Source organism: Macaca mulatta, chromosome 4, assembly GCF_049350105.2.
Source record: "Macaca mulatta isolate MMU2019108-1 chromosome 4, T2T-MMU8v2.0, whole genome shotgun sequence".
Taxonomy (NCBI): Eukaryota; Metazoa; Chordata; class Mammalia; order Primates; family Cercopithecidae; genus Macaca; species Macaca mulatta.
The window spans coordinates 13,750,938-13,776,777 of NC_133409.1; the positions used below are offsets into that span (position 1 = coordinate 13,750,938).

Genomic DNA, 25,840 nt, shown 5'->3' on the forward strand with positions numbered 1-25,840 from the left:
GAATTTCTATGGGCTACTCTTTACTTCCAAATCCAAAGAGACTAAATCATAAAATGTAAATAGACTTCTAAAGTCTCATTTCCCCACCTTTTGGTAATCTATATGGAAGGCTTTACTGTAGTAGGAATTTTATTTCACCCCCGTTTTTGAATAGTGCTGTTCTACAGAGGGTGACTTCATTTTTAGTTCATTCTTGTATTTTAACTGTGTAAACAGTCAGTTCTTTGCCCATGCCCAGCTTGACCTTTTCAGACTTCAGTGCAAATTAAAACTGGCTGGAGGTAGAAGGGACAGGAAGGGACCTGGGGAATGAGGATGAGGGGACTAGTCCAAGTACCTTAGGTTACTTATGTTGCTTGTTTTCAACCTTGAGGTCACGTCAGAGAGGAGTGCTCACTCCTTCAAGTGCCTAAAAAGTGTTCCAAAGTGGATGTGAAGTTAATGAGATTGCTAGGTTTTGAAAACAAGATGAGCAAAACTCAGAAATCAACAACTGCTCTTCTATTTTGTTTTTGATTTTTGTTTGTTTGTTTGTACTCCTGGTTATGGAATGAGAGGGCTGTTCAGCTGCAACCCAACAATTTCTTCTCTTTGGTCAGCTTTTCCTTTTTGACCAGACTAAGAGGAGAGGACAGATAGCAAGAATGATTCCGTGTGTTTTGCTTCACCCTGCCCTCGCCCCAGCTGTGGCAGTGGTGCCCACTAATTAACAGTGGTATCATCCAGAGCTGAATGGCAGAAAGTTCAAGAGGAGTGAAGATCTGACCTTCAGTGCAGAGTTCAGCTGTGTTTGCCCCTCAGGTCATCTTTAGGATGGAATGATTTTCATGGGTCATTAATGAATAGTGGAGAAACAAGCGGGAACTTATCAAATCTATGTTCTAGAATGTACCATCCCCAAGATAGTAAGTTTTTTGCAAGATGGAAGGACTGTTCCTGTGGCCGTTGTTACCCAGTGTACTCCTAGAGCCTGCAGGATTGTTTTATCCCATTTTATGTCCCTCACTGGGAAAGGCCATCGTGTGGCTTGAGGGTCAGGACAATGCCAGTTCCCGGCTATAGGCTCTAGATCCTGTTCCCTCTCCCTCTCTGAGGCCTTCACTGCATCATGCTTAGGCCCTGGTGCAGACCTTTGAGTTCTCATCCATGTGGTCTTGGGCAGGTTTTGCAAGCTTCAGTTTTCTCATCTGTAAAATGGGGACCATTATTGCCCCCATTGTTGTGAGGACTTACAGAGATAGTATTAAACTCTGTAAGTTAGAAGAGTGTTTAGTACATCATATGCACTTAATAAATGTTAGCTTTTTTATTATTAGTACTGACCCCTTGCTGGCATATTTCCTGGCTTCTGTCCCTACCACTCCTTTGATACTGCTGTTGCCAAGGCAACTAGTGATAACCTCTTTGTTGCCAAAGCTCATGGACACTCTCTTTCTGGATCTTTCAGTGGTGATTCCTTTCTCCTTGAAGGACTAAGCTCTCCTGGGCACAATCGCCACACTCCCCTCCTGTCTGGTGGCTTCTGTTCTTTCTTTTGTCTGATCCCTGTTCTCTACCCGCCCTCATGTTGCATGACTCCCACGAGAAACTCTCAGGTTTTCTCTTCTCCACGTCCCCTCTAGGTACACCCATCCGCTCCATCCTCTCTAGGTAAACCCATCCCAGTGACTTTTATTACTTAGTTGCTCCTCCTCCAGGTCTTAAGTCTTTCCCGACTTTCCAGTCTGTCTTAGGTACACCCAGCTGACCTTGTTATTTTCTCTTATGGTACCCTGTTGTTTTCCTTCAGAGCACTTTTCACAATTTGTAATTATGTGTGTATTTGTTTGCTTTAATTAATGTCTGTCCCTTACCTCCCTCTCACTCCACGAAATTATAAAATCTATGAATGAGACCAGGGACCATGTCTGTCTGTTCACTCACATTTGTATGCCTGGTGCATGGAGGGACCTCAGCAAATACCGATTTGAATGACTGAACCTGTGGCCCCTCCAGTTCTTCTACCACCATTCCAGCCCTGATGTTATATGATATTAAATGTTAATGAAACTAACATTTTTATTTTTTAGATTTGATGCTCTGGGCTTGAGTGGAGACTGCCTTACTTTCTGTTCATTTCATGTTACTCCAAAGTTAGAAAAGCATAAACTTAACCAAATTACAGTATCCTGGTATGTTGTTGATAATCCGTGCTCACTGGCTGTTGATGTTATTTTCTGATAGTTATGTGAAAATTGTTACTAAGGCATTGGCCCAGACAAAATTCCCATGATTGGTAGAAATAACCCTATATATTCTATTACCATTAAATTAATTCCCAGTAAATGGTAAGACCATATGTCTCTTCAAGCCTTCTTTCCCATAATTCATTTTTTTATCTTGAATCCCCAAAATTGCTTTTTTTTCTTTTCTTGAAATCCAGGTTGACCCAAAACAAGTGTCAATAGCCTCATCATAATACAGCCTCTTAGCTTACAAATGTATTTAGTCCCTATCCTTAATGGCCTCCACATGAGAACTTGACCCTGCCAGTCTGCAACATTAGACCATGACAGAACCCAGCACACACACAGTCATTTACTGAAAAGCACTTTGAAAGTGCCTGATGACACATACATCAGGTTAGGTATAGAATATAGGCACATAAAGGTCTTTCTTGTTAGGTGTTTTATCTTAATATGAACAGAAACCTCTAATTACCATTATTAATGCTTGGAATTTTATAATTTTAAAAAAATCTAATATGTGCAAAAGTTGAGAGTGTGTGTATATACACACAGAGATAACATGCAGGAGGGCATATCAGTAAAATTAATTCCTAAAAATAGAACCGTTGGGCGTATCAGGTAGGATTAGATTTGGCTAATGGAAAACAAATTTAATAGTGAATTATTCTCATGTAAAAGAAGTCTAGGGCTTGTGTGGCCACTGTAAGAAGTGATTGATACTCAGTCTCCTCTTATTCTCTGCCCTTTCATCTCAGCAAGTGGCTTTCATCCTCAGGGTCTCCTCATGGTCCATCCAAATGGAGGCCAAAAGGAGGAAGAACAGCACAAGTGAAGAGACTCATCTCTCACCTGAGTCAGCTGCCTTTAAATAGTCTTCCATGGAACTCTTCCACTTCCGTGCCATTCGATTTTCAAAGCTAAGTGACGTGGCCACATCTAACTTCGAAGATGACTGAGGAATGTAGTCTTTTTGTCTGGGCTCAGCTAAAAATTGGCATTGTGTGAATAATGAATAAGAGAAGAATGGAGTAGTCTGTTCTACTAAGTCCAAGGTTGTGTGCGGTATCAATAGATAGTGATAAACACTCCTTCAAAAACTTTGCACCCACTTTAACACTTTCACCAACCAATACAAGTGTTGTTTTCCCAAATCTTAATTAAAAACAAAATATCTTCTGTTGCTGTATTTGAGTTGTGTAGTCTTCTTGAAACATGAGTATAACTTCTAATAGAACTTAATTTTCTATTCAGATTTTAAACTTATAAATGCTTCTGAAGTTTAAGGCAGATAACCTAATTTATTTAAGTCTGATAGTTTATTACGTGTGACTTCCAATGCTAAAGGTAGGTTTTCTTGGAGATGGGAAACCTGGGAAAGAGAATGTGTACTTCTTTAGTGGTGGAAGAACGTCTGCTTCTTTTCTCCTGCCTTTCATTGCAGATGCTAACCTTACTCAGCATGGTTTAGTTCAAAAGATAAAATAAAGGGAGAATTCATTTATGCTTTTGAGAAAATATGTTGAGTCTTCCACATGCCAGGCATCTCCAACATAAAAGAAAGAGATATATCTCTGTTGCTATCTAACTCTTCCCACTTTCCTTTTTATGATCTGATGTGATTTCTCCATGTCTTATGCACCTTCCCCCCAATAAAAATTTTAATCATCATCACTAAGCGTAGCACTGCACAAAAGAGACCTATCAGGTAAAAGGACAGAAAAACCGCAGGAGCTATAAAATGTCCAAGTAGCATCTAAATTTGAAACCTTACTCTTTTCTGTTTCTAAACCTCAACTATACGGATTTTTTAAAATATATGGATTTTTAAACCTAAAATATATGGATTTCGACAAACTAAAACCTGTTTACTATAGCAAGAATACCTCATTGTAGCTTAAATTGGTGTTTTTAAAATGATGGCTTTGGCCAAATTCTTTGGCAGCTACCCTAGACTGGAAGCGTTAAAAATTGATTACTTGCAAGTTGTTGCTAATAGTTCCTTATTTCTGCAGGCCTTTCCACTCAGCACAAACTGGGGTCCCTGTATAATGTTTGTTGTAGCTGGAGGGCTGTGCTGGTGTCCTGCTGCCTGAGTGGAGTGAGTTGACCCTAATTTACTCCGGGATGCCTGCATTCTTTTTCATGCATGTCCACAAATAGCATCACAGCAAATTAACAGAATTTTCTGATTGATGTAGGGAGAAACCAAAGAAGGCTTGTGTTTGGTGGCCAAAACACCACACAGTGTGAGCAGAGTGGAACTACTGGCCCATTTTATAGCATCCTAATTGATAATTATCAAAGAGCACATTATTTGGCCATGTGGCAACAATCCAGTATCATTTCAGAGGTACTAGACATGTAGATGCACGTGAACACCATAGTAAATATATCCCTCCTTTTGCCGAAATTGAAATCGGTTATCCAAGAGGAAAGGGGAGGGGAAAGAAAATACCAATTTCTTGTGTACAAAACTATGGCAAATGAAATGTCATAAAGTTTCTGTATTTCATGATAAAGCCTCCTGGCTCATCATTAATAAGTTAGAAAATTAACTCTTTTTTTGGGAAACTTGGAGAGAGTCTATAAATGTCTATTGTGTATGTTTGCTGTTGGTTCACAGGCAATGCCTAGTCCATTTTCCTTCATAGAGATGTAAAGCTGCTAAATACTGTCAGAAGAAAGAAGAAAATTTATGTGGGAGAGCTAAGTGGAAAGAGGAGGGAATCCTAGGTATCTACATGCATGACACTTTACAACAGCAAAGTCACTGTGGCCAGGGGGAGACCTGGAAGCACCTCTGCCAAGGTTAAATTGAGGGCCGTCCATAGACAAGGAACTGAGGAGAAATGCTTCCCGGCCCAGGGCTCCATAATAGACTCTGTCAGGACCCCGCAGAAACTCAGTACTGTTAGAATTGCCTTGAGATGAGGCAGCCCAGTTGTCAGGGAGATGGGGATAGGAATGGACATAAGGTGTCTGTTCTTGTATTGGTGGAAGAGGAAGGTGAAAAGAAATAAACCTAAACCTGCTGCGCACTTAGCTCTATTCCCCAGAAGCAAACCGCAACGTTGAGTAACAGCTGAAAAAGATGGTGACTGATGCAAATGAAACACTGAAAGTGACTCTCTGGGGATCTTCTCACCCCTATTCCCTTTGATTAATGGTTTATTGTCATAAAGCCCTAAGGGTCGTTGGCAGAGTCAGGTCAGAGCATTCAAAGTGCTGGAGCCATGTGTGTCTGCCTCTCTTGGTTTTCCTTTCTCATCCTATTATCTTATATTCCTTCTTATTTTATATAGGAGAAGAGAAGAAAGATGGCTAGAGATGATCATTGCCCAATTTTATCTTTCGTGGTTAAGGAAATAATCAGTTCACAAGCTAAAGCAGTGGACTGTGAAGAATGGCAAAGTGGCCAGGCACAGTGGCTCACATCTGTAGTCCCAGCATTTTGCAAGGCTTAGGTGGGAGGTTTGCTTGAGGCTAGGAGTTTGAGACTAGCTTGGACAACATAGTGAGACCCCATCTCTACAAAAAAATAAAAAATTAGTCAAGTGTGGTGGTGCACACCTCTGGTTCCAGCTTCTCAGGAAGCTTGAGGTAGGAGGATCACTTGAGCCCAGAAGCTCAAGGCTGCAATGAACTATGGTTATACCACTGCACTCCAGTGCATTCCAGCCTGGGTGATAGAGTGGGAACCTGTCTATCCCTTAAAAAAAAAAAGGACTACAAGTGTCTCAGATTTGCCCCTATGAGACGCCAGACTCTTGGGTCAGAGGCAAAGGGATCGTTATTCTCTCATGGCAGAGCAGCCAGCGTGAGCAATAGATTATTTTGCATTGGTTCTTCCTTGCCCCCAAATCCCACAGGGTTGACATAGATAGGCCCAGGTTGATGGCTGCACGTGTAGGGTTGTGCAGGAACCTTGAGTTTAGTGATCCTAAATCATTTGTAATAGGCAAGAAGTATGTCTGCCCTTTGCTCTGGAGGGAGACACTATGACTACCTTTCAAGGCTGCTCACTGTGCAGATGAAAGATAGCCCTACCTTGAAAGATAGTCTGGAACAAAGACCCATTAGTACTTTGCTTGACAAAGCAAAGACATTCAGTAACACAAGAAACCCCTGGCAATTTGTTCTCCAAATACGGATTTGTTAACCTTACAAGTAGCTGATACCCCTACTTCACCATCACCCTCAGCTTTTTTTTTTTTTTTTTTTTGAGATGGGGGTCTCACTGTGTTGCCCAAGCTGGAATGCAGTGACGTGATCTTGGCTCATGATAACCTCCACTTCCCAGGCTCAAGTCATTTGCCTGCCTCTGCCTCCTAAAGTGCTGGGATTACAGGTGTGAGCCACTGTGCTCGGCCCCTACTTCCCTTTCCATCCACAAATTAATACCAGGACTCAGCTGCCTTTCTTCAGAAAACTCCTTAGGTTGTAGCTGTTTGAAAGGATCCAATGAACTTGTGTCTAGAGAAACAGCTAATATAGGGTACTGTCATTCCACATAATGCCTCAGAGAGTTGTGTGTTACTTGACGTTCGTTGTGTGTTACTTTGAACCTGAAAATGACTCAAGAAACATCTATTTATTCATATTTTTCCTCCCTTGTCTTGATGTGAAGGGATTACTCTCAATGGCCCCTGTATATTTAATGATTTGTTAATCCTTAGGGAAAGACCTAGTACCTGTTCCTATTATGAGCCCACACACCGTTCCCATTAGCAAGTGAAAAACCTTACTAAAGGGAAAGGGCTGGAAATTTCAGGAGGACCAAGTTAAAGGGTTCCACAATGTTCGGGGAGATAATCCAAGGGCTGACCCTGCCAACTCAGTCTTAACCAAGGAGGTAGTTATAAGGTCAGGGGTCCTGCATCCTCAGGAATGCCATTAGAGTCACTGACGGCTAGTATGGGGAGGACCAGTGAGCCCTGGAGCACAGGGACACGTGCTGGTTGAGGAGTGGGCTCACCCTCCAACTCGCCATCATATTCTGACCCCTCCCTCTTAGGCTCTTCTGTCTCCTCCAGCCACCTCTGCCACAAGCAGGGTCTAAAAGAACTGTTTCCTACATTCTTTTAGCACCTGAGGCACCACCCAGTTATAGGAATTTTCTATTTCTACTATGTGTTCAGCTTTTATAGTCTCATGTATGACTATCCTTGCCAGTTAATACTATTTCTCCTGCCGTTTGGGTGATAGATATTACACTACTGATGCTTGTATTTCCGGTTTCTTAAGTGCTTTCAAGTTTACCTCGCATGTACATGAAGTAGATTAGAGCCTGGTACATAAAATACTGCATTTCTGTTACGGCCTTTAGAAAAACTACGATTTTATCTCATGTGCATTCAATCTGCTTCATTCATCATAGTTTGAGGGTAGTACTAATAATTAACTTACACACTTGGAAACACCCCAGATTTAAAGTTGGAATACATGTGTATCTGAGTGGCTCAGTGGATGCTTTTTCAGAAAAATACAATCAGTGCCTGGTTCTTTAGTTACTGGAAATGTCCTTTCTTTCTTTGATCTTTTTTTTTTGAACTTTTGAGCTTTCTGATGCTCATCTGTGTGTGTAATTAGCACCCAGGAGTGTCGTGGAATAAATGGTTGACTTGGTCAGCATTTCACAATATCATTATATTGGTCATCAGCCACTTTTGCATCCTGTGGTTTTGAACAAGAAAAAAAATCTTGCAAAACCAGTACGGTGAAATACTGCATATGCAAATGAGGTTATAGGTTAGAGAAGGCAGTTCCTCAGGAGGCTCCTTAGAGCTGAACTTCAGTGAGGTGTGGAGGGCTAATAGGTACTATTAGCCCAAGTCATTTTATAGAATTGACTGTGTTGTGCTCTTTATTTCCATACAGAAAAAATACATCAATTGTTTTGTTTGCAGTAGCCAAACAAAACAATTGTTGTGTAGCATTTACTTACTTTCTCTGCTTCTCTCACTGGTAACACCTTGATTTACAGTGACTATTAGGATAATTAACATTGACACTTGGAAGATAGCCTGCTTCCAAATGCATGCACACTTGTCTGTTTTATAAATACTAGCCGAAACTTTTTCCTTTCCTAGCTGAAAAATGTGTCTCCACTCCTTCCAATCTTTCCAGGGTGTGGGCCTGTGCGTAGCTGTGTGACTGTGCCCACACACTGGCATATATTTCAGAGCTACCAAAAAGAAATCAGTTGCTCTTGAAATAACAAGACAAAAAGGAACGGTTTTTCTGAGCCATAACATCTGAAGAGCTAGAAACAGTTGTGTTTGTATGTGTGACGCTAAAGCCAGTAAATTTCATGTGAAGGAAGGGATTGTAAACGAAGAACAGAAAAGCAGTTTTCCTGGATTTCAGATGTCAAACTCTCAAGCTGTTTAACTCACCCACTCAGCACCTCCACATCCATCCCTGTAATGTGCTTGCATTGTCAGTGATTTGTTTCTGCAGGTTTTGATGCCAGAAGACAAATAATAGAATAGTAGGCATATGTAACCTTAAAGCAGTTTTCTACCAGAGTTTTTGATTGAGGTTAAACAGAAGTATCCTAATCATGTTGTCAGTTGGCAGGCAAAAGGCATCATATTTTAAGATTCACATAGTTTTAGAGCAAGCTCATCTTTTCTGGCTCAATAATAAACTAATTACATGTTTTAAATAGTATAGAGCTGAGTCCCTGTTTCAGATTAAGCCTCATAATAGCAAGGGTCGGGCACTAGCAGACATTTGCTTGATGTTTCTGGCTTGAGGATCCATAACATGGTGCCAGCTGTTTTAGGGCCTGAATAGGCCTGCCAGGGACAGCCAGGTAATACTGGCTTGACGTAGTCACAGGCTAATTCTCCCAGAACACAGAAGCTTCCAGATGTGCCACCGAGGAAAGCCTGAATATGTAGAAGTCCAGTTTATGACTGTAGTAATATTTGGGCGTTCCCCAAAATAGTGATCCCAGTTTAGGTTAGGACATGATAGTAATGTTCCTTGGAGGTCTGTCTGAGAAAAAGTGTCATTTCTAAAAAATTAGTTTTAGCAGATGGGCAGATCTGGCTCCAGCAAGGCTTGCTTCACGTCTTATCATTTTTCCACATTTTCCATCCCTTTCATAAACCTAGGGACCACATGCTGAACATTTAATTGAATCACACAGATTTTGCAGTCTTTAAAACTTCTTATTCCTTGGTCACTTGTTAATGGTGCCTCCCTCCTTGGTCAGTTTGGTGACTTCAGAAGGAAATACACAGTGCAGTGGTGAGCGCTTCACTTTTGAAGTTAGCCTCCGGCTTGATTTCTAGCACCACCAACCACTAGACAAATTGCTTAACCTTTCTGCACCTCAGTTTATACCTGACAGGCTTGTTGTGAAAATAAGATCAGATTTGTCAAGCACAGAGCATTGGCCCTAGTAGGCACCACATACATGAATTTCCTTCAGACTGTAGGTGAAGTAGACTTGATTTGGGGTTTCTCTTGTTACCTAGGTGCTTGTGTAGAGGAGACTTTAGAACCAGAATGTGTTATCTGTGGTTTTGAGTGGCCTGGGACTCTGAGCCAACTGAATTACCAAGTAATGGGGGCTCCATGGCATCCCATGACAGGTGGAGAGCCGGCTCTTCACCGTGGATGGACCTGAAATGCCTGCTAAGGCCTTGCTCCACCGAGCAGCACACACCCTATCAGTTTGCCCTTCTTTCCATCTCTTATTCTAGAGACCTTAAAGCCTACTTGTTGGTATATATTTTCAGGTTTTTGGAAATTGGGCTGTATAATTGAAGTTAATACCTATGATGAGACTTTTCAACCTGAGAACAACCTAGATGCTACTTCACACTTTATTTACAATGGAAGCTTACTTCCATCTTCACTCGTGTAGGACATTCTTTGGTCTCATGTTTTATCACATCTCATGTTAAAGTAGAATTCAGGTCTATTTTGTGGCTCCTGCCCCCTTCCCATTAATTCAGTGGTTAAACAAATACTATTTTTTGAGCCCCTGCTATGTACCAGGCCCTCTGCTGGGTGCTAAAGCTATAATAAGACATGGTCTCTGGTTTAAAGAGCCAGACCGCACCCTGCATTTTATCTTTGCTGTTAGTGTGCTGATCTAGACATTGGTACTAACGTTCTCTTTCTGGGTGGTGGTTTACACCTCAAGGCCAGGTGATGTGAGTCTGTCTCTGCTCTGTTGACACTTAGGAGCTGATTGGATTCAGGTGTAGCCCTGTGCCTCTTTGGTCCTCAGGGTCTGCGACTGTGAAGTTGGGGCTGCCTGTTTCATAGAAGGAGGGTTTCCTGGCCCTCTCCATGTTCCCCAAGTATTGCATTTTTACAGAGCTTCCTGCCCTGATTGCTTGTCATATGTCATGAAAGTGATGCTAAACTCCTGGATGTGCTCCTGAGTTCTGGATGCATGTTTCCTATGCCCTTTTTATTCAATGTCCACACACAGTAAGTTTACAAACTGGAAAAAGGTGCGGCCTTATTTTGTTTAAGCTAAGTGAACATTAATAATCAAAGTATTTCTGCTCCACTTCATGGCTTTTGTAACTTCATGGCTGTTAACTCTTTGGGGCAACCATTTTGTGTGGCTAATTTGAGCATGGTTTTCAAAGAGAATTACAGTAGCATGTGTTTGCTGAGCACCTTGTGGGAAGGGGAAACAGATTCAATAACATCACAGGAAAAGCTTGGAGAAAGAGAACAGGGGCATCCAAATGCTGCAGCTTTAACCTACTTTCTGGGACTGTCATCTCGCTGACTGCACGCCTTTAGGTGCTGCTTCTCAGTCTATGGGGAGAGGGACCTGGGGCTGGAAATAGGAGAGTTTGTGGGGAGGGGCAGGATGCTGCAGGGAGTGGGTGTGGGCAGAGGTTGCAAGACTGCCAGGGTTCTCTGTGTGCCGGAAGTGCAGGTTTGGCTGTGAGGAATGGAATGTTCCCTCTTGCCCTCCAAGAGCAGAAACAGCTGTGGAAGAGCTTGAAAAGAAGATTACTAAAAAGAAAAAAAAAATAAATAATTAATATGAAAATAAAATCCACCCTAGAAAACCCAGCAGAACTGTGTGCGGGGTATAGTGGTAGTCATCTTTCATGCTATTTAAGAGAACTTTCTTCCTATCTAGGATTTCTTTTTCAGTTGGGGGCAGGATAAATTGTGTACCCAGCCCTTCCTCCCCCTGGGAAAGCCTCGTATGTCTCATTTGTTTGGATAGAAAATTGATTCATTATTCTGATCACCAGTTGATTATTTTATTCTTTCTTATGAGGGACCAGAACCTGTCACTTGCTTGCTACTTGAAAACTTAAATGTTAGTTTCCAAAGGCCATCTCTGTGGGTAGAGGGCTATCGTCAGCAGTTTAACGGGAAATCTTGTTTCTAACTGGAAATTTAATTATTCAGCCAAGTTCCCAACAATGTTTACTTTAGAGCATCATCTTTTTTTTTTTTTTTAAAGTTCCTTAATGGTTTAAACTTTTAACTTTTAGGCAAGAGTAGAGTGGAGCTAGATATACATATCAGGTTGTTTGTGGAATCTTTTATATGAAAGTTTATGTTTTCTTCTCAGTCTGAAAGATTTGGTTTTGGCCATTATAGCTGGTATTATAAATAACTCTATTTGATTTCAGATACATTTTTATGCTGTCATACCTTCTGTACCTGCTTTTGAACAACATCTTAGTCCCAAAGTAGATAAAAATCTAGCAGAAGGGAGTAGGCAGCTTAAAACTAGATTCTAGCAATATCTAAGAAAATTACAAGGATCAGTTAGTGTTCCATTCCTTCCTTCTTCAGCTACATCAATTCCTAGTTTTGTGAAAGTCCACATGCCTTCTTTCTCTCCATGCCTATGCATGCTGAGTGGAGAAGCATCACAGAGCAGAATGAGATGGCTGTCCCCAAAGCAGGGTAAGGTCAAGGACCTTTCCCCTCACCTCATGATTTTCAAAAGAAAAGCAGATCTGGACCTCAGTTACCTAAAATAAAATAAAATAAAATTGCTGTAGCTCTTATTCTGCACATAAAATCACAGCTTTAATCTCTCATCCCAGCTCTCATCCTTATCTTCTCAATGGTGGAAACTTGAACTTAACGGACATTACTGTGCTGTGTTACCAGATCTAAGGAGACTGGGAATCATTAGATTGGAATCAGATCCTCAGTCAATGGAAATATAAGGGGGAAAGGCCAATGGTTCTTGGCCCTAATTGCACATTAGAATAATCTAGGGAGCTTTAAAAATGTACCTATATCCAGACCTTACCCCATCTATTGAATCAAAACCTCTGAGACTGGGATGTGTTTAAAGTCTCCCCAGGTGATTCTAATAGGCAGGGTGAAGAAGTGCTACTGAAGGGAAGTTGAGGGTCTCTTCCTTGAAAGAGCCTGTCGTTATACACTGAAGGCGCCCACCCGGGCCTGCTCTTGAAGCTCTCTGTTTGTAGTGCTCTCCTGTGGCACACAGACCTATGGGTCTTCCTGTGACTCGTCGTTCCATTGGGCTGTTCACAAAGCCTTTGTCATCTGTGGTTCAGCAGATGCATGTGTTAGAATTCAGGCATTTGGCAGCCTCATTCTGAATTGTCAGTGCCCACAAGTCAAGCAGTGAGACCCATTTGAAATGCTGGTCCTGTACACAAAGTGGGTGAGCACTGAATTGAAAGACAGTCCTTTCCAGTGCTTTCCCCTGAAATTCCTTGTAAGGACCAGGAGACGCCTGCAGTCGGCCTGGGGGGAAGTAGTGGGCCTGGCTTTGGAGATGACCATAACTCATTTTGCTGCTCTGGACAGTCCTCCTCCCACCCCACCTCACCTCAAAAAAAGGAGAGAGGAGAGGGGGCTGTCTTAAAAAAAAAAAAAAAAAAAAAAGGGGGGGCTTTTAAGAGTTAAATTACACAACTCACTTTTTATTTTTAAAGTGAGCAGATTTCTTGTTGCCATTGCTGAGAAAGATAAATTGATACCACATGTTGCTTCCAGACAAAAACGTCCCTGTGTTCCAGGGGAAGCACATGCAGCTGGTGTATGGGTGAGGGGACAGTCTCCACAAGGTAAACATGGTTTGGAAGGGCTGAAGCGGACGTAGGGTACAACATTTAAGAAATTACCAGTTACTTCTGACTGGCACGGCACCTCTGAAATACTTTTTAAAAGTTCGAAATCCTTTCCTGGAAGGGGCTGCCCTGGAACCTTTTGGCTTAAAGTATATGATGCTCGGAAAACAGTAAGTTAACATTTATGATGTCACTGCTTCCGTGTGGGATCTAACAGTTGTTGGGAGCTGCTTTTGTACTTGGCACTTCGCTGAGTAGTTTGCATGCAGAGCTTTATTTAATCTTCCCAAAGATCCAAGAGATAGTCAAAGAATGTTTTTATCCTGCCTGTGGGAATTATCCCCTTTATAAATTATTGGTGGAATACTTTTCATTTCAGGAAGCTTCTCTCTGACACCTAATCTAATCTGTTCGGGGTCCATGTGTCTTCGCCACCAGTTCGCATGTATTAGAGATCATGGATACTTCAGTATTAGCAGTAATTGTATCTTGCGTTAGAAAATGGTCTTCATTATAACAAGAAAAATAATTGCCAGATTCTGCTAGGCGCAGTCATCTTTATGCTGATTTCTTCAAGGTGGACCAAACAAAGGAATCTCTAGGCAGCAGGACTGAAATGTGAATTCCATCATGCTGCCTCCTTCACACACCTACCGCACCTGCCTCCTGGAAGGGTTATGCCACTGACTGCCAGTTCTGTAACTGATTACACCTAATGGGTTTCTGCCCCAGTGCAGGGCTTCCCTCAGTGTAAATCGTTTAGTAAAAGAGAAGATGGACATACAAATGAAATGAAGAGTATTCTTACCACTGCACTCTCTTTAGACATGTTGTGATAGAGTTGTTTCAAGGGCTCTTTAAACCTTTAGGCCCACGTTGGGGGCAAGCTGGTACTTTTGTCCCTGAAGCTGAAGTCTTTTCCTAGAGATGTTTCTTTCTTGTAATTTTATCAAAATCTTGATCTCAAAGTACTGGATTTAAATCACATGATTTTGGGTTCTGGGGTCACAGTAGCTTCTTAGCCTCTTTAGTGAGTAACTGTGACAGTGGCCTGAGCTCTAGCAGTAGGTGTCTTGGTTATTATGTACCTTACTATCTTAGCCTTAAGGAAGGCACATCCCTAGTTCTTCAGCAAGTTACCATTGGCCTGCCTCAAAGGGTATAGCAAAATGTGTATTTAGAAGTGATTAGAAAAATCATTCTCGTTCTGTCAGACCACTCCTTTTTTATCTTCGGCTCCCAATCCCAAAAGTAATGTAAAATCGTAGAAATTTAGTATTTGGTAAGGTGATAATATGAATTAGTGAAAAACCATAGAACATTTGTAATGATAGTTTTCCTGGGATTGAGGTGGCAGGAGGGACATTTGAAATCTTACAGAAATCGCATCACCATTAATTTTTGATTTCAGGGAAGAAGTGGGGAAACATTGGAGTTCTGGTATTTTATCTGGCATCTATTTACCTTTCCTGCTTTACCAACATTTAAATAGAGAAGTTAGTACAGTTGAGCCTTGAACAATGCAGGTTCGAATTGCACAGGTCCACTTACACAGAGCTCTTTTTCAACCAAACACAGCATTCCCGGCATGTGAAACCCATATGAGGACCTGGGGGAGTTGTGTCTTATAAGTGAGTCTCTTCTGCGGGGCTGACTATAGAGTATGCACAGGTTTAGTTATATGCAGATGGTCCTGGAACCAGTCCCCTGTGTATAACAAAGGATAACTATAATTGGAATCATGACCTGTGAGGAAAACAGTAGAATGCATTTCTGACATCTGACTTTGAGGGGTGACTGGGCATTTGAACTAGAAATGGACAGATGAGCCATATTTGTTGGCCTTTGTCAACGCCGTACTTTCAGATTGTGGATTTTGTCGATGGAAGACTGGCCACCCTGTATGAATCGAAGGCTGCTGAGATTGGGGACTATGAGACTGATGGTGGCACAGTTTTTGTTTGTGTTGACTTAGTAATGTAACTGGAAAAACCTGTCTGAACTTTCTGTAGGTAATAGGCTCCAGGGAATGCATTCTGCAACTAAGAAACCTCTAAACTGAGAGTCAAGCAAAGATTGGCCATTGAAGCTAATCATCTATTTAATAAGTTGGGCTTTGTTTCAGAATCTAAGAGTAGTTAATATTGGTATTGGCGGGGGGTTGGGTTGTGTTTTTTTGTGTGTGTTTTTTGAGACAGAGTCTCACTCTGTCACCCAGGCTGGAGTGCAGTGGTGCGATCTCAGCTCTCTCCAACCTCCGCCTCCCAGGTTCAAGCAGTTCCCCTGCTTCAGTCTCCCAGGTAGCTGGAATTACAGCCACGCACCACCACGCCTGGCTAATTTTTGTATTTTTAGTAGAGATAGGGTTTAGCCACGTTGGCCAGTCTGGTCTCAAACTCCTGCCCTCAGGTGATCCACCCCCACTTGGCCTCTCGAAGTGCTAGGATTACAGGTGTGAGCCACCACGCCTGGCCAACATTGGTTTCTATGGTAACCACTGTCTTCTTTAGAATGAATGCTATCATGGCCACTTTACTAAAGAAAGACAAGTAAGTCCTATAGAGTAAGCTCATAGTTTGAGGTTTCCTCTTCTGAAAGACTTTTCTTGTTTGTTTTTTGGGGTTTTTTTTTTTTTTTTTTTTGAAGGGGCTTGCTCTGTGGCCCAGGCTGGAGTGCAGTGGTGCATTCACAGCTCACTGCAGCCTCAGGCTGCCAGGCACAAGTGATCCTCCCACCTCAGCCTCACCAGTAGCTGTGACTACAGGTACATGCCACCACACCTAGCTAATTTTTGTATCTTTTGTAGAGACAGGGTTTTGCCATGTTGCCCAGGCTGATCTTGAACTCCTGAGCTCAAGCGAGCTGTCTGCCTCAGTGTCCCAAGGTGCTGGAATTACAGGCATCAGGCACTGTGCCTGGCTCAGACTTTGTTTTTAAAAATCTTTAAAAAAATTTTTTTTTTAAGGAAGGACCCACCAAATAAATACCTATAACTATTTCATAAACAAAATAATAAGATTGTGCTTTATATTCCTCCTCTTTCTTAAATGTTAAATGATTCTTTAGATAATCTCTTTAACTGTTAGCCCAAATAGATTAAATGGTGACTTCTGCATAATTTGGTAAGAGGCCTCTATGAAGGGTTGTAGAAAAAGCAGTGGATTGGAGTTTAGGAAACCCAGTGTCAGTTTTGCCTCTCGTGAACACTAGCTGTGGGACCTTGCATTAAGTTATTTAATATCTCTCAGCCTGAGTCTTCGTATTTAAAATTAGGGCGCTGATGTACTAATTCTTGCAGGTTTATTATGAGAATTAGAGACAATGAATCTAAAACACTCTGGCTCAGTAACTGACAGTGCTGTAATCTGGCAGGCTCTCATTTCTTCATCCTTGCAATTAGGGACTTGGGTGGGTGGGCAGTCTCCATGGTCCTTGCCCACCCCAACACCCTGTGGTTATGGCCCTGGATGTGGGTGTTCCAGTCCCTTTTTACCACATGCCCTTATAGAAGCTTAATATCTGTGTCCAGATTTTAACCCTGTGTAGCTTTTAATTTTATAAAACTATACGCATACATTGTTGGAGGTTAGAATTGTAGTGATCGGTGGCCATCAGAAAATAAATGTGGGGCATTTTGCAGTTCTGTAAAATGTTTCATACTTTTTCTCAGTTGGGTTGGAATTCGTGAAGCTAAAGTACATTTTAAAATGTTGTTCCCTAAATGCTTTTTAAAGGGGGGATAGCTGAATACTTGATTGGTCATTCTAATTAATACTGTGTATTTGGTGTGATCTCCTTCCAGAATCTAACGCAGAGGGGGCTGGACAGAGTGGGAGTACTTAGGGTAGGTGTCCACATTTCCATATAGCCTCGGGACCTCACTGTTTTTTTCACTTCGAAGCTTGAGTTTGTTTTTATTTAATGTATCTAGTCACCTGAATTGTAGATCCGCCTGTACTTGCCTGCGTTCTGAACCCTGCAGAGTGCATGTTGAGAGCATGCTTCATACCTATTGCACAGAGAAATTGTTTTACTTTTTAAAGAAGTTGCCTGGGCAACCTCGAGACTCCATCTCAAAAAAAAAAAAATACAAAAATACAAATATTAGCCGGGTGTGGTGGCACGCACCTGTAATCCCAGCTACTTGGGAGGCTGAGGCGGGAGAATTGCTTGAACCCCAGAGACGGAGGTTGCAGTGGGCCGAGATCAAGCCATTGCACTCCAGCCCGGGCGACAGAGCAAGACTCTGTCTCGGGTGGGTTGAGGGAGGAACATTCTGGCAGAACCATGTATTTGTATCTTCTACATAAATATAGTTGGTGATTGCCAATTTAAACAAATATGTATATATAACTTTTAGGATTGTCCATATTTAATATATGGACAGTTGCATCAGGCAATATATTTTACCTTTAACTTGCAAATAAAAACTCATCTGGCCTGCAGATACTGTTCTGGATGTGGCACATACAGATTCATCAGCTCCTCCCTTTTACTGCACATGAGGCATTTTACAGATTAGAATGAGCCTGCTGCAGGCCATGAACTCCCTCCACCATGGACTCTGTGTTTTATAATAGCAGTAAGAACACCCTGACTTCACAGCATGACTGGCTTCTGAAGTATATTATCATGTATCATCCTTACGTCATTCCTGTCAGAGATGGTTTGGATATGATTATAGCCATAATGAAGGTGGGGAACTGAATGTTGCAGACAGATTAGATTTGTTCAGGGTCACATGGTTGGTCAGTGGCAAAGATAGGACTGAATCTGGGTCATCACTGTCAACTGGGTGTATCTGCCAAGCCAGGAGGAGAATTCTTGCAAGATGGGTGCAGTCACTAGAGTTTTGAGGATATTTTGCAGTACTCTTTAATTAAATATTTTATTTTAGGATACTTTTAAATTTATAGAAAAGTTGCACAGATAGTAGTTTCCATACACCCAATATCAAGTTACCTCTGTGGTTAACATCTTATAGTGTGTGACATTTGTCACAACTGATGAATCAATATGGATATATTATTATTAAGTTCATACTTTCTTCAGATTTCTTTCATTTTTACCTAATGTTCTTTTTTTTGTTCCAGGATTCCATCCAGCATACCATATTACCTTTAGCCATCATATCTCCTTAGGCTCCTTAGGCTCTTCTTGGCTGTGACCATTTTGAGAAGTACTGAATAGGTATTTTGTAAATGTCCCTTAATTGAAATTTGTCTGATGTCTTTCTCATGCTTAGACTGAGGTTATGGGCTTTGGAAGGCAGACCACAGAAGGTGCCATTCTCATCATGTCATATCAAGGGTACACATTATCAGCTCATCTTTTCCTTGTAGATATTGACCCTGATCACCTGACTGAAATAGTGTGTGTCAGTTTCTCCACTCTAAAGTTGTTCTTTTCCCTCCTTTTCATACTGTACTCTTTCTAAGGAAGTTACTATGCTCAGCCCACACTAACTTGACAGGCAAGTATCTATATAGTATTTGAATTCTTCTGAATGGGAGACTTGCCTACTTCTCTAATCAACCTGGCAAATCCTGCTCTACACTTCTTGTGTCTGCAAGAGTTACATGCTAAGGTGTGAAATCTGGCAGGATGAGATGGAGTCATAGAAAGGTCTGGTAAAAATTCTCATCAGTTCTTAATTCAGAGAAATTAAGAAAAGGTAGATGTTGTGCCTCTATACTAGTGGAGGAGGGGACCATGAGAAGATAAAGCAGCCCTCCAACCAAGTGATTAATTACACTTAGAGAGGAGGGGAAGTTTGTTGGAAAGTGCAGGGGACAGAGGAGTGTGGTAGTAAATTCCAAGTGTGAACTTCAGTATGGGCAGTATAATTACAGAAAGGCCAGTAAACCTAGGAATTTGGGGAAAACTACTATCAGTGAGCTTATCTATTCCCAGCATCTCTTGGACGTGAAATCATCTCCCTGCCCCCTAGATGTGAAAACTGCCATTTAACATGTCATTTTATTCCCAAAGAGGGTCGTGCAGATACTTGTCTTTTTGAATTAGGTTGGATTTTTTTTAACCTTTGAAATTGAGGCAGCTTTAAAAAATGAGGAGTTGGCCAGCACGGTGGTTCATGCCTATAATCCTAGCACTTTGGGAGGCCGAAGTGGGAGGGTCTCTTGCGTCCAGGAGTTTGAGACCAGCCTGGGTAACACGGAAAACCCCATCTGAACAAAAAATATAAAAATTAACCAGGCGTGGTGGCGTGCGCCTATCGTCCTCGTTACAGGTGCTTCGGGATCGCTTCAGCCCAGGAGGTTGAGGCTGCACCGCTGCATTCCAGCATGGGCAGCAGAGTGAGACCTTGTCTCAAAAAAATAAAATAAAAAGTAAACGAGGAGTTGGGTTACTATATCATCTGGGTGCTCTGTTTTGGACCATTCTGGTTCATACTCTGTTTTCTCTTCTCCCTGCAGAACTCCATCCGGCACAACCTGTCGCTGCATAGTCGATTCATGCGGGTCCAGAATGAGGGAACTGGCAAGAGCTCTTGGTGGATCATCAACCCGGATGGGGGGAAGAGCGGAAAAGCCCCCCGGCGGCGGGCTGTCTCCATGGACAACAGCAACAAGTATACCAAGAGCCGTGGCCGCGCAGCCAAGAAGAAGGCAGCCCTGCAGACAGCCCCTGAATCAGCTGACGACAGTCCCTCCCAGCTCTCCAAGTGGCCTGGCAGCCCCACGTCACGCAGCAGTGATGAGCTGGATGCGTGGACGGACTTCCGTTCACGCACCAATTCTAACGCCAGCACAGTCAGTGGCCGCCTGTCGCCCATCATGGCAAGCACAGAGTTGGATGAAGTCCAGGACGACGATGCACCTCTCTCGCCCATGCTCTACAGCAGCTCAGCCAGCCTGTCACCTTCAGTGAACAAGCCATGCACGGTGGAACTGCCACGGCTGACTGATATGGCAGGCACCATGAATCTGAATGATGGGCTGACTGAGAACCTCATGGACGACCTGCTGGATAACATCACGCTCCCGCCATCCCAGCCATCACCCACTGGGGGACTTATGCAGCGGAGCTCTAGCTTCCCATACACCACCAAGGGCTCTGGCCTGGGCTCCCCAACCAGCTCCTTCAACAGCACGGTGTTTGGACCTTCATCTCTGAACTCCCTACGCCAGTCTCCCATGCAGACCATCCAAGAGAACAAGCCAGCTACCTTCTCTTCCATGTCACACTATGGTAACCAGACACTCCAGGACCTGCTCACTTCGGACTCACTTAGCCACAGCGATGTCATGATGACACAGTCGGACCCCTTGATGTCTCAGGCCAGCACCGCTGTGTCTGCCCAGAATTCCCGCCGGAACGTGATGCTTCGCAATGACCCAATGATGTCCTTTGCTGCCCAGCCTAACCAGGGAAGTTTGGTCAATCAGAACTTGCTCCACCACCAGCACCAAACCCAGGGCGCTCTTGGTGGCAGCCGTGCCTTGTCGAATTCTGTCAGCAACATGGGCTTGAGTGAGTCCAGCAGCCTTGGGTCAGCCAAACACCAGCAGCAGTCTCCTGTCAGCCAGTCTATGCAAACCCTCTCGGACTCTCTCTCAGGCTCCTCCTTGTACTCAACTAGTGCAAACCTGCCCGTCATGGGCCATGAGAAGTTCCCCAGCGACTTGGACCTGGACATGTTCAATGGGAGCTTGGAATGTGACATGGAGTCCATTATCCGTAGCGAACTCATGGATGCTGATGGGTTGGATTTTAACTTTGATTCCCTCATCTCCACACAGAATGTTGTTGGTTTGAACGTGGGGAACTTCACTGGTGCTAAGCAGGCCTCATCTCAGAGCTGGGTGCCAGGCTGAAGGATCACTGAGGAAGGGGAAGTGGGCAAAGCAGGTCAGTGCCCAATGCTATGGCGTAAAAATAACAATATGGGGATCAGGGGGGATCTCTGGGGGAGCCTGTCTTCTCTTTACTTTGAACTTCATTCCACATTGAGAACCGTGGAGCAGTGGTGCACATAATATGGCTCCCAGCCAGTTCCATCTCAGGGTTTTACCTGCAAACCAGATAGGGCTGTCAGGTGCCCTTCCCCACAGTTTGCTGATAGTTCAGAAATTTACTGCTAGTGAAGAGAACACATACACATTCAGAGATCACATTCTTTTTTGCATCCAGTTGTCCTCACTGGCCTGTGACACAGGTTGCCCTACTTGATGGACGGATGAGAATAGAAGAGAAGGAGAGGGATGGTCATACTTCAGGGTCAAGGACCCCAGCCAAAGGGCTTTCCTAGAAGGACTCTCTGGTCCATCACTGCTTTTGTCAATCTTCAGTGTTACAGGTTCTTCATCTTTGGTTGCTTGTAATGATGGGCAGGTGCTTCTAATTTACCTGCAGAATATGTATTCTGGACTCTTTCATATATGAATATTTCTAACAAGCAAAATCTGTTAATCTTTATCTAAGTACTAAGCATCTTTATTAGCTAGCACTCAAGAGCTAAGCCTTTAAAAAAGTAAGAGGCCAGGCACAGTATCTCATGCCTATAATCCCAAAACTATGGGAGACTGAAGCAGGAATTGCTTGAGGCCAGGAGTCATAGAGACCAACATGGGCAACATAACAAGACTCCATGTCTACAGAAAACTTAAAAAATTAGCTGGGCATGGTGGCACACACTTGTAGCCCCTGCTTCTCAGGAGAATCCCTTGAGCCCAGGAGTTTGAGGCTGCAGTGAGCCATGATCGTGCCACTGCACTCCATCCTGGGCGGTAAGAACAAGAACCTATCTCTTGGAAAAAAGCCAAGAAATTAAGTTGAAAGCACAAGTGTTTGTGTGAGGGAGTACTTACTCGTGTTCTTTTGCTTGTTCCCCAAACTATAAATGATGTCAGCAGTTTCCAAACATAGAGTGACACAGGTTGTGAATGGCGATGGAGATATTTTTCAATTGTGGCATTTTAATGTTCTTGGAACCACAAAGATCAGGCAGTGTGATGTGGTAAGAAAAGCATTTGATTGAAATCAGGAATTGAGGTTCAGGCCCACTTCTACCACTTTCTTGCTACCACTGTGGGTGTGTCTTAGGCCTCTTGAGTCTCAAATTCCAGTTTTATAAAATGAGGATAATAGCCCCCATTACTTCACAGGGTTATTACAAGAATCAAATGCACTAAAGCATGTGAAAGTGCTTTGAAAACTGCAGTGGGGTGAAATATGTACCATGCAACTAGGTATACTGACAAATGGGCAAGCAGGTAGCCCAGAGAGGTTAAATAGTTTGCCCAAGGTTACAGAGCTAGATTCATTTCTTAAATGACTTGAACCCCCATAGTAGTTCTTCCTTATTCTGTCCAACTGGTTAAAAAAAATGGGGGACGGGGAGTGCTCTGAACTGGAGTCAAAGTAGCAGATAATAGACAAGCTTTCCCTAAAAACTCTCCTCTTCAAGAAGTAAGATGAACACTGGGATCTTCTACAACAGGTTTGCACCACTGGCCACCCGGATGTGAACGGGTTCTGTTCTGTGCCCCAGCCCTTTTGCTTTGTTTTGTTTCAGTCTCAGCAAGCTACTTACAGCCTTCTTTAAGTGGTGTAAAAAGCAAGGGAATTCAAAGCCGTAAAAACTTGAGCCTCGTTTAACCCTCCGCCACTGTGATGAAGGACTTACAAGGGTCTCCTGTGGTGAGCTCACTCCAGCTCATGGGTAGTTGCAGAATGGGGAATGTTAAGAGTGTTGTGATGCTAAAGCCTCTCAACTTTCTCAGGCATAAGAGACCCCTAATGGAACTCAGATATCTGATTTCAGTCATTTAATACCCCTTGAGATGGTGAAGAGACTGTAATGGAAGCTAAGTAGGGTGACAGTACTTCCATGCCGGCCAGTTCAGTACCATACCAGAACTTGGGCTGGTGGAGATTTGACTTTAGAAATGTAGATATCTGGCCTTTAGAAGACTAGTTTGTCTTCCTTTAAGGAGAAGAATATGGAAGATTTGTCTTTAGAAATGTAGATATTTGGCTTTTAAAAGAATAAATGGTTTGTCTTCCTTTAAAAATAGGCTTTTAAAGACACGAATACATTTTAATTTGAGTGTGATTGTAAGGAGACCACTTTCTAGTTCATTGGAAAAATGTGTTCAGAAGAAAAGGCATCAGTTTTTGTCTAATTTTTCAAGTGTTGGTTTCCCTGTTGGTTGAACAGCAGATCTTTCTCGTATGTGTGTAATTCTAAAGGATTGTACAAAAAATTAAGGGAGATTTAAATACTTAGATTTTTTAAGGTTATCTGGTGAACTATGATTTTGATGATAATAATAAATTATTGCATTGAGGATAATGCATTTCATTATTATATCCTAATGGAGCCTTAGTGTCATCTTTGCCTCAGAATATTTTGGGGGAGGTTGTTTTGAGAAGATACTTCTTCAGCTAAAAATGAAAAGTCACCAGATTTTCCTGAAAGTAGACTAGCTCAGCATGACCACAGAGCATTTAAAGAACCGTCCAAAGGGCAGTGGGGGCTGTGAGGGGATCTAGTTTCTGGTTTAGAATTTCCATTTTTGCCTTGGAATCCATTGTTCATTTCAGCAGCCAGGAGCACATGCAACCTGAAGTGTATTTTTTACTTTAAAACTTAACTGTGACTATCACTTCATTGAAGACTCTCCTCAATTCACAGAATGGGGCTGAGGTCAGACTCTGATACCCCACTTTTCTCAAATTAACTGTCCCAGCTTCCCAAGAGTTGCTCTCTAATAACTTTCTTGGTTGAACTTTTTCTTAGTGTTTCTCCAGACTGACTTTCTGGCTTGCTCGCAGAAGGTCACGTGATGCTGCGTCTGAGCCTTCTTGTGTTGATGGAGCGGTCTGCTCAGTTGACAGGCAGTCTTGCTGAGGAGCTGTGGCAAGATGCTTCTCTGGAGGGCTGGGTGTTTCACACAGGTCATTCATTTTAGACCACGTGTAGAATCCTTTGACCCTTAGGTCTATCTGGAAAAGAAAAAATAGCCATGCTTTTTTTGGAGGGCTGGCTGCTGGGTCGTGAAGGGCACTGTGTTCTCTCAGGTGTTCATAAAGCTTGGTGCCCGTGTTTACAGTTGGTGGCAGAGATGGTCATGAGCTGGTGTGGTGCTGTAAGCTCAAGTTTCCGGTCAGCCCTCTTGAGTTCGACATGTGTCCTCTCTGAGGGAAAGCAGCTTCAATCTCACCTTAATTTGATATCAAAGATGCCTGCATTCACGGACTTTCATTCATCTTCATCTTTGGACATTTGGAGACACCATTAGGGAGCAGCCCAATATTTAAAGTGCTTTATGATAAAGACTGGGAAACATCCACCAGCAAAAGCCCAGAGGGAGAGGGGACGGGTGGTTCTCTTCTTGTCTCTGCCACATCACTCAATCTCGTAGAACATTAGGTTTCTCATTTGTCAAAAGAAGACAGCCTCATCGAGTTTTAAAGGTGCATGGTATGTATAATTTTAAACTTGAACCCTAACATTTTGTCTGTGGAATGGACCTGGTGAGGTCTATGTTATGATATGGAGCTGGAAAGAAATAGTGATGTACTCGTGTGGCATCAGCAGGCTGCAGTATTGGAAGCCGTTTAGAATTTACATGTAGGCTACTGCCCAAAAGGAGTAAATACTTGATGCTTGTTTGACTGATGTTTGAATGCTGTGATTCTAGTATGTCTTTAAAATTTATGTTGGGGATAGGACTAATTCTAACCAAATACAGGTGATATAGACTAGCTATATCGTGTTTTTGATTGATGTAGATATTTCTGTTTTAGGGAATGTAACATCTGATAAATATGAATCTGTTATGAATTACATGGAGAATATACTCTTGTTATTTGTACTTGTGACTGTAGTCTGGTTATAGTATGCTAGCATGAAGAATTCTGTGTCTTCAGGGATCTTTATTCTTACCTTTTAAAAAAAGCCAAAAGTCTGAACTATCATTCAGGGAGAGAATTTGGGGATCTTTTTAGTGTCAGTGAGTGCAAGAGAAAATTGATATGGCCATAAAAAGGGGTTTTCTTTGCAGAGGCTGGTATACTCGCTATATACACTATTTTTTCCTGGAAAGCAGTGACGTTTAGCATGAAGGCTGCTCTTCCTGGGCTTGTCGGTTTTATAAAATGCACCTGTTTTCACCTCTGGCCAGTCTGCTCAGCATGGAGACAGAGGCTGAGTGGCTCCTCCTTCAAGCAGTTGCGTTTATAAACAGCTTTCTGGAATTTCTTCTGTCCAGAGAGCTCATGTAGAACATAAATAAACAGGGTGAAAATCACCAGAATTACTCTCACAACTTAGAGTGTTCATAATGCTTAGCAGCGTCTTGTAAACAACATTTTCTATCAGTAGTCTTCCCCCAGGGGCCACCTGTGCTTCTCACAGGCTTAGCTTGCTATTTGGAGATGGGAGAAGGGGGCTTTCTGGGACCCGCTTCTTTGCCGTTGCTGGAGAGATTGCCTCCTGGAGGTCCTCCTTGACCTTGGGCCCAGTGGGAGAATGTTTGCAGACTGCTTTCTCTTCCCTGACTTGGAGACACATATTTACTGGACTTG

At 42.7% G+C, this 25,840-nt stretch overlaps 1 protein-coding gene and 1 pseudogene across 3 annotated transcripts in view; one reads left to right on the forward strand and one right to left on the reverse strand.

Annotated features, from left to right (window-relative positions):
* Positions 1-13,707, reverse strand: part of LOC100429335 (uncharacterized) — a 40,992-nt pseudogene extending 27,285 nt beyond the window's left edge. The window contains exons 1-3 of the transcript XR_013417093.1: positions 13,653-13,707; positions 12,699-12,755; positions 3,078-3,212 (exon numbers count right to left, since the gene is read on the reverse strand). The product of XR_013417093.1 is annotated as an uncharacterized LOC100429335 (transcript). The remainder of the gene's footprint in view (positions 1-3,077; positions 3,213-12,698; positions 12,756-13,652) is intronic.
* The window catches only part of FOXO3 (forkhead box O3), a 125,828-nt gene that overhangs the window by 85,042 nt on the left and 14,946 nt on the right, over positions 1-25,840 (forward strand). The window contains exons 1-2 of one of the 2 annotated variants that reach the window (XM_077999233.1): positions 1-13,455; positions 19,723-21,157. The exon at positions 1-13,455 is cut by the window's left edge and continues 71,937 nt beyond it. In XM_077999233.1, the coding sequence (XP_077855359.1) occupies positions 19,762-21,123 (1,362 nt within the window). In that variant the 5' untranslated portion in view covers positions 1-13,455; positions 19,723-19,761 and the 3' untranslated portion in view covers positions 21,124-21,157. The remainder of the gene's footprint in view (positions 13,456-19,722; positions 21,158-25,840) is intronic. The other variant, XM_001093593.5, reaches the window with a different exon arrangement.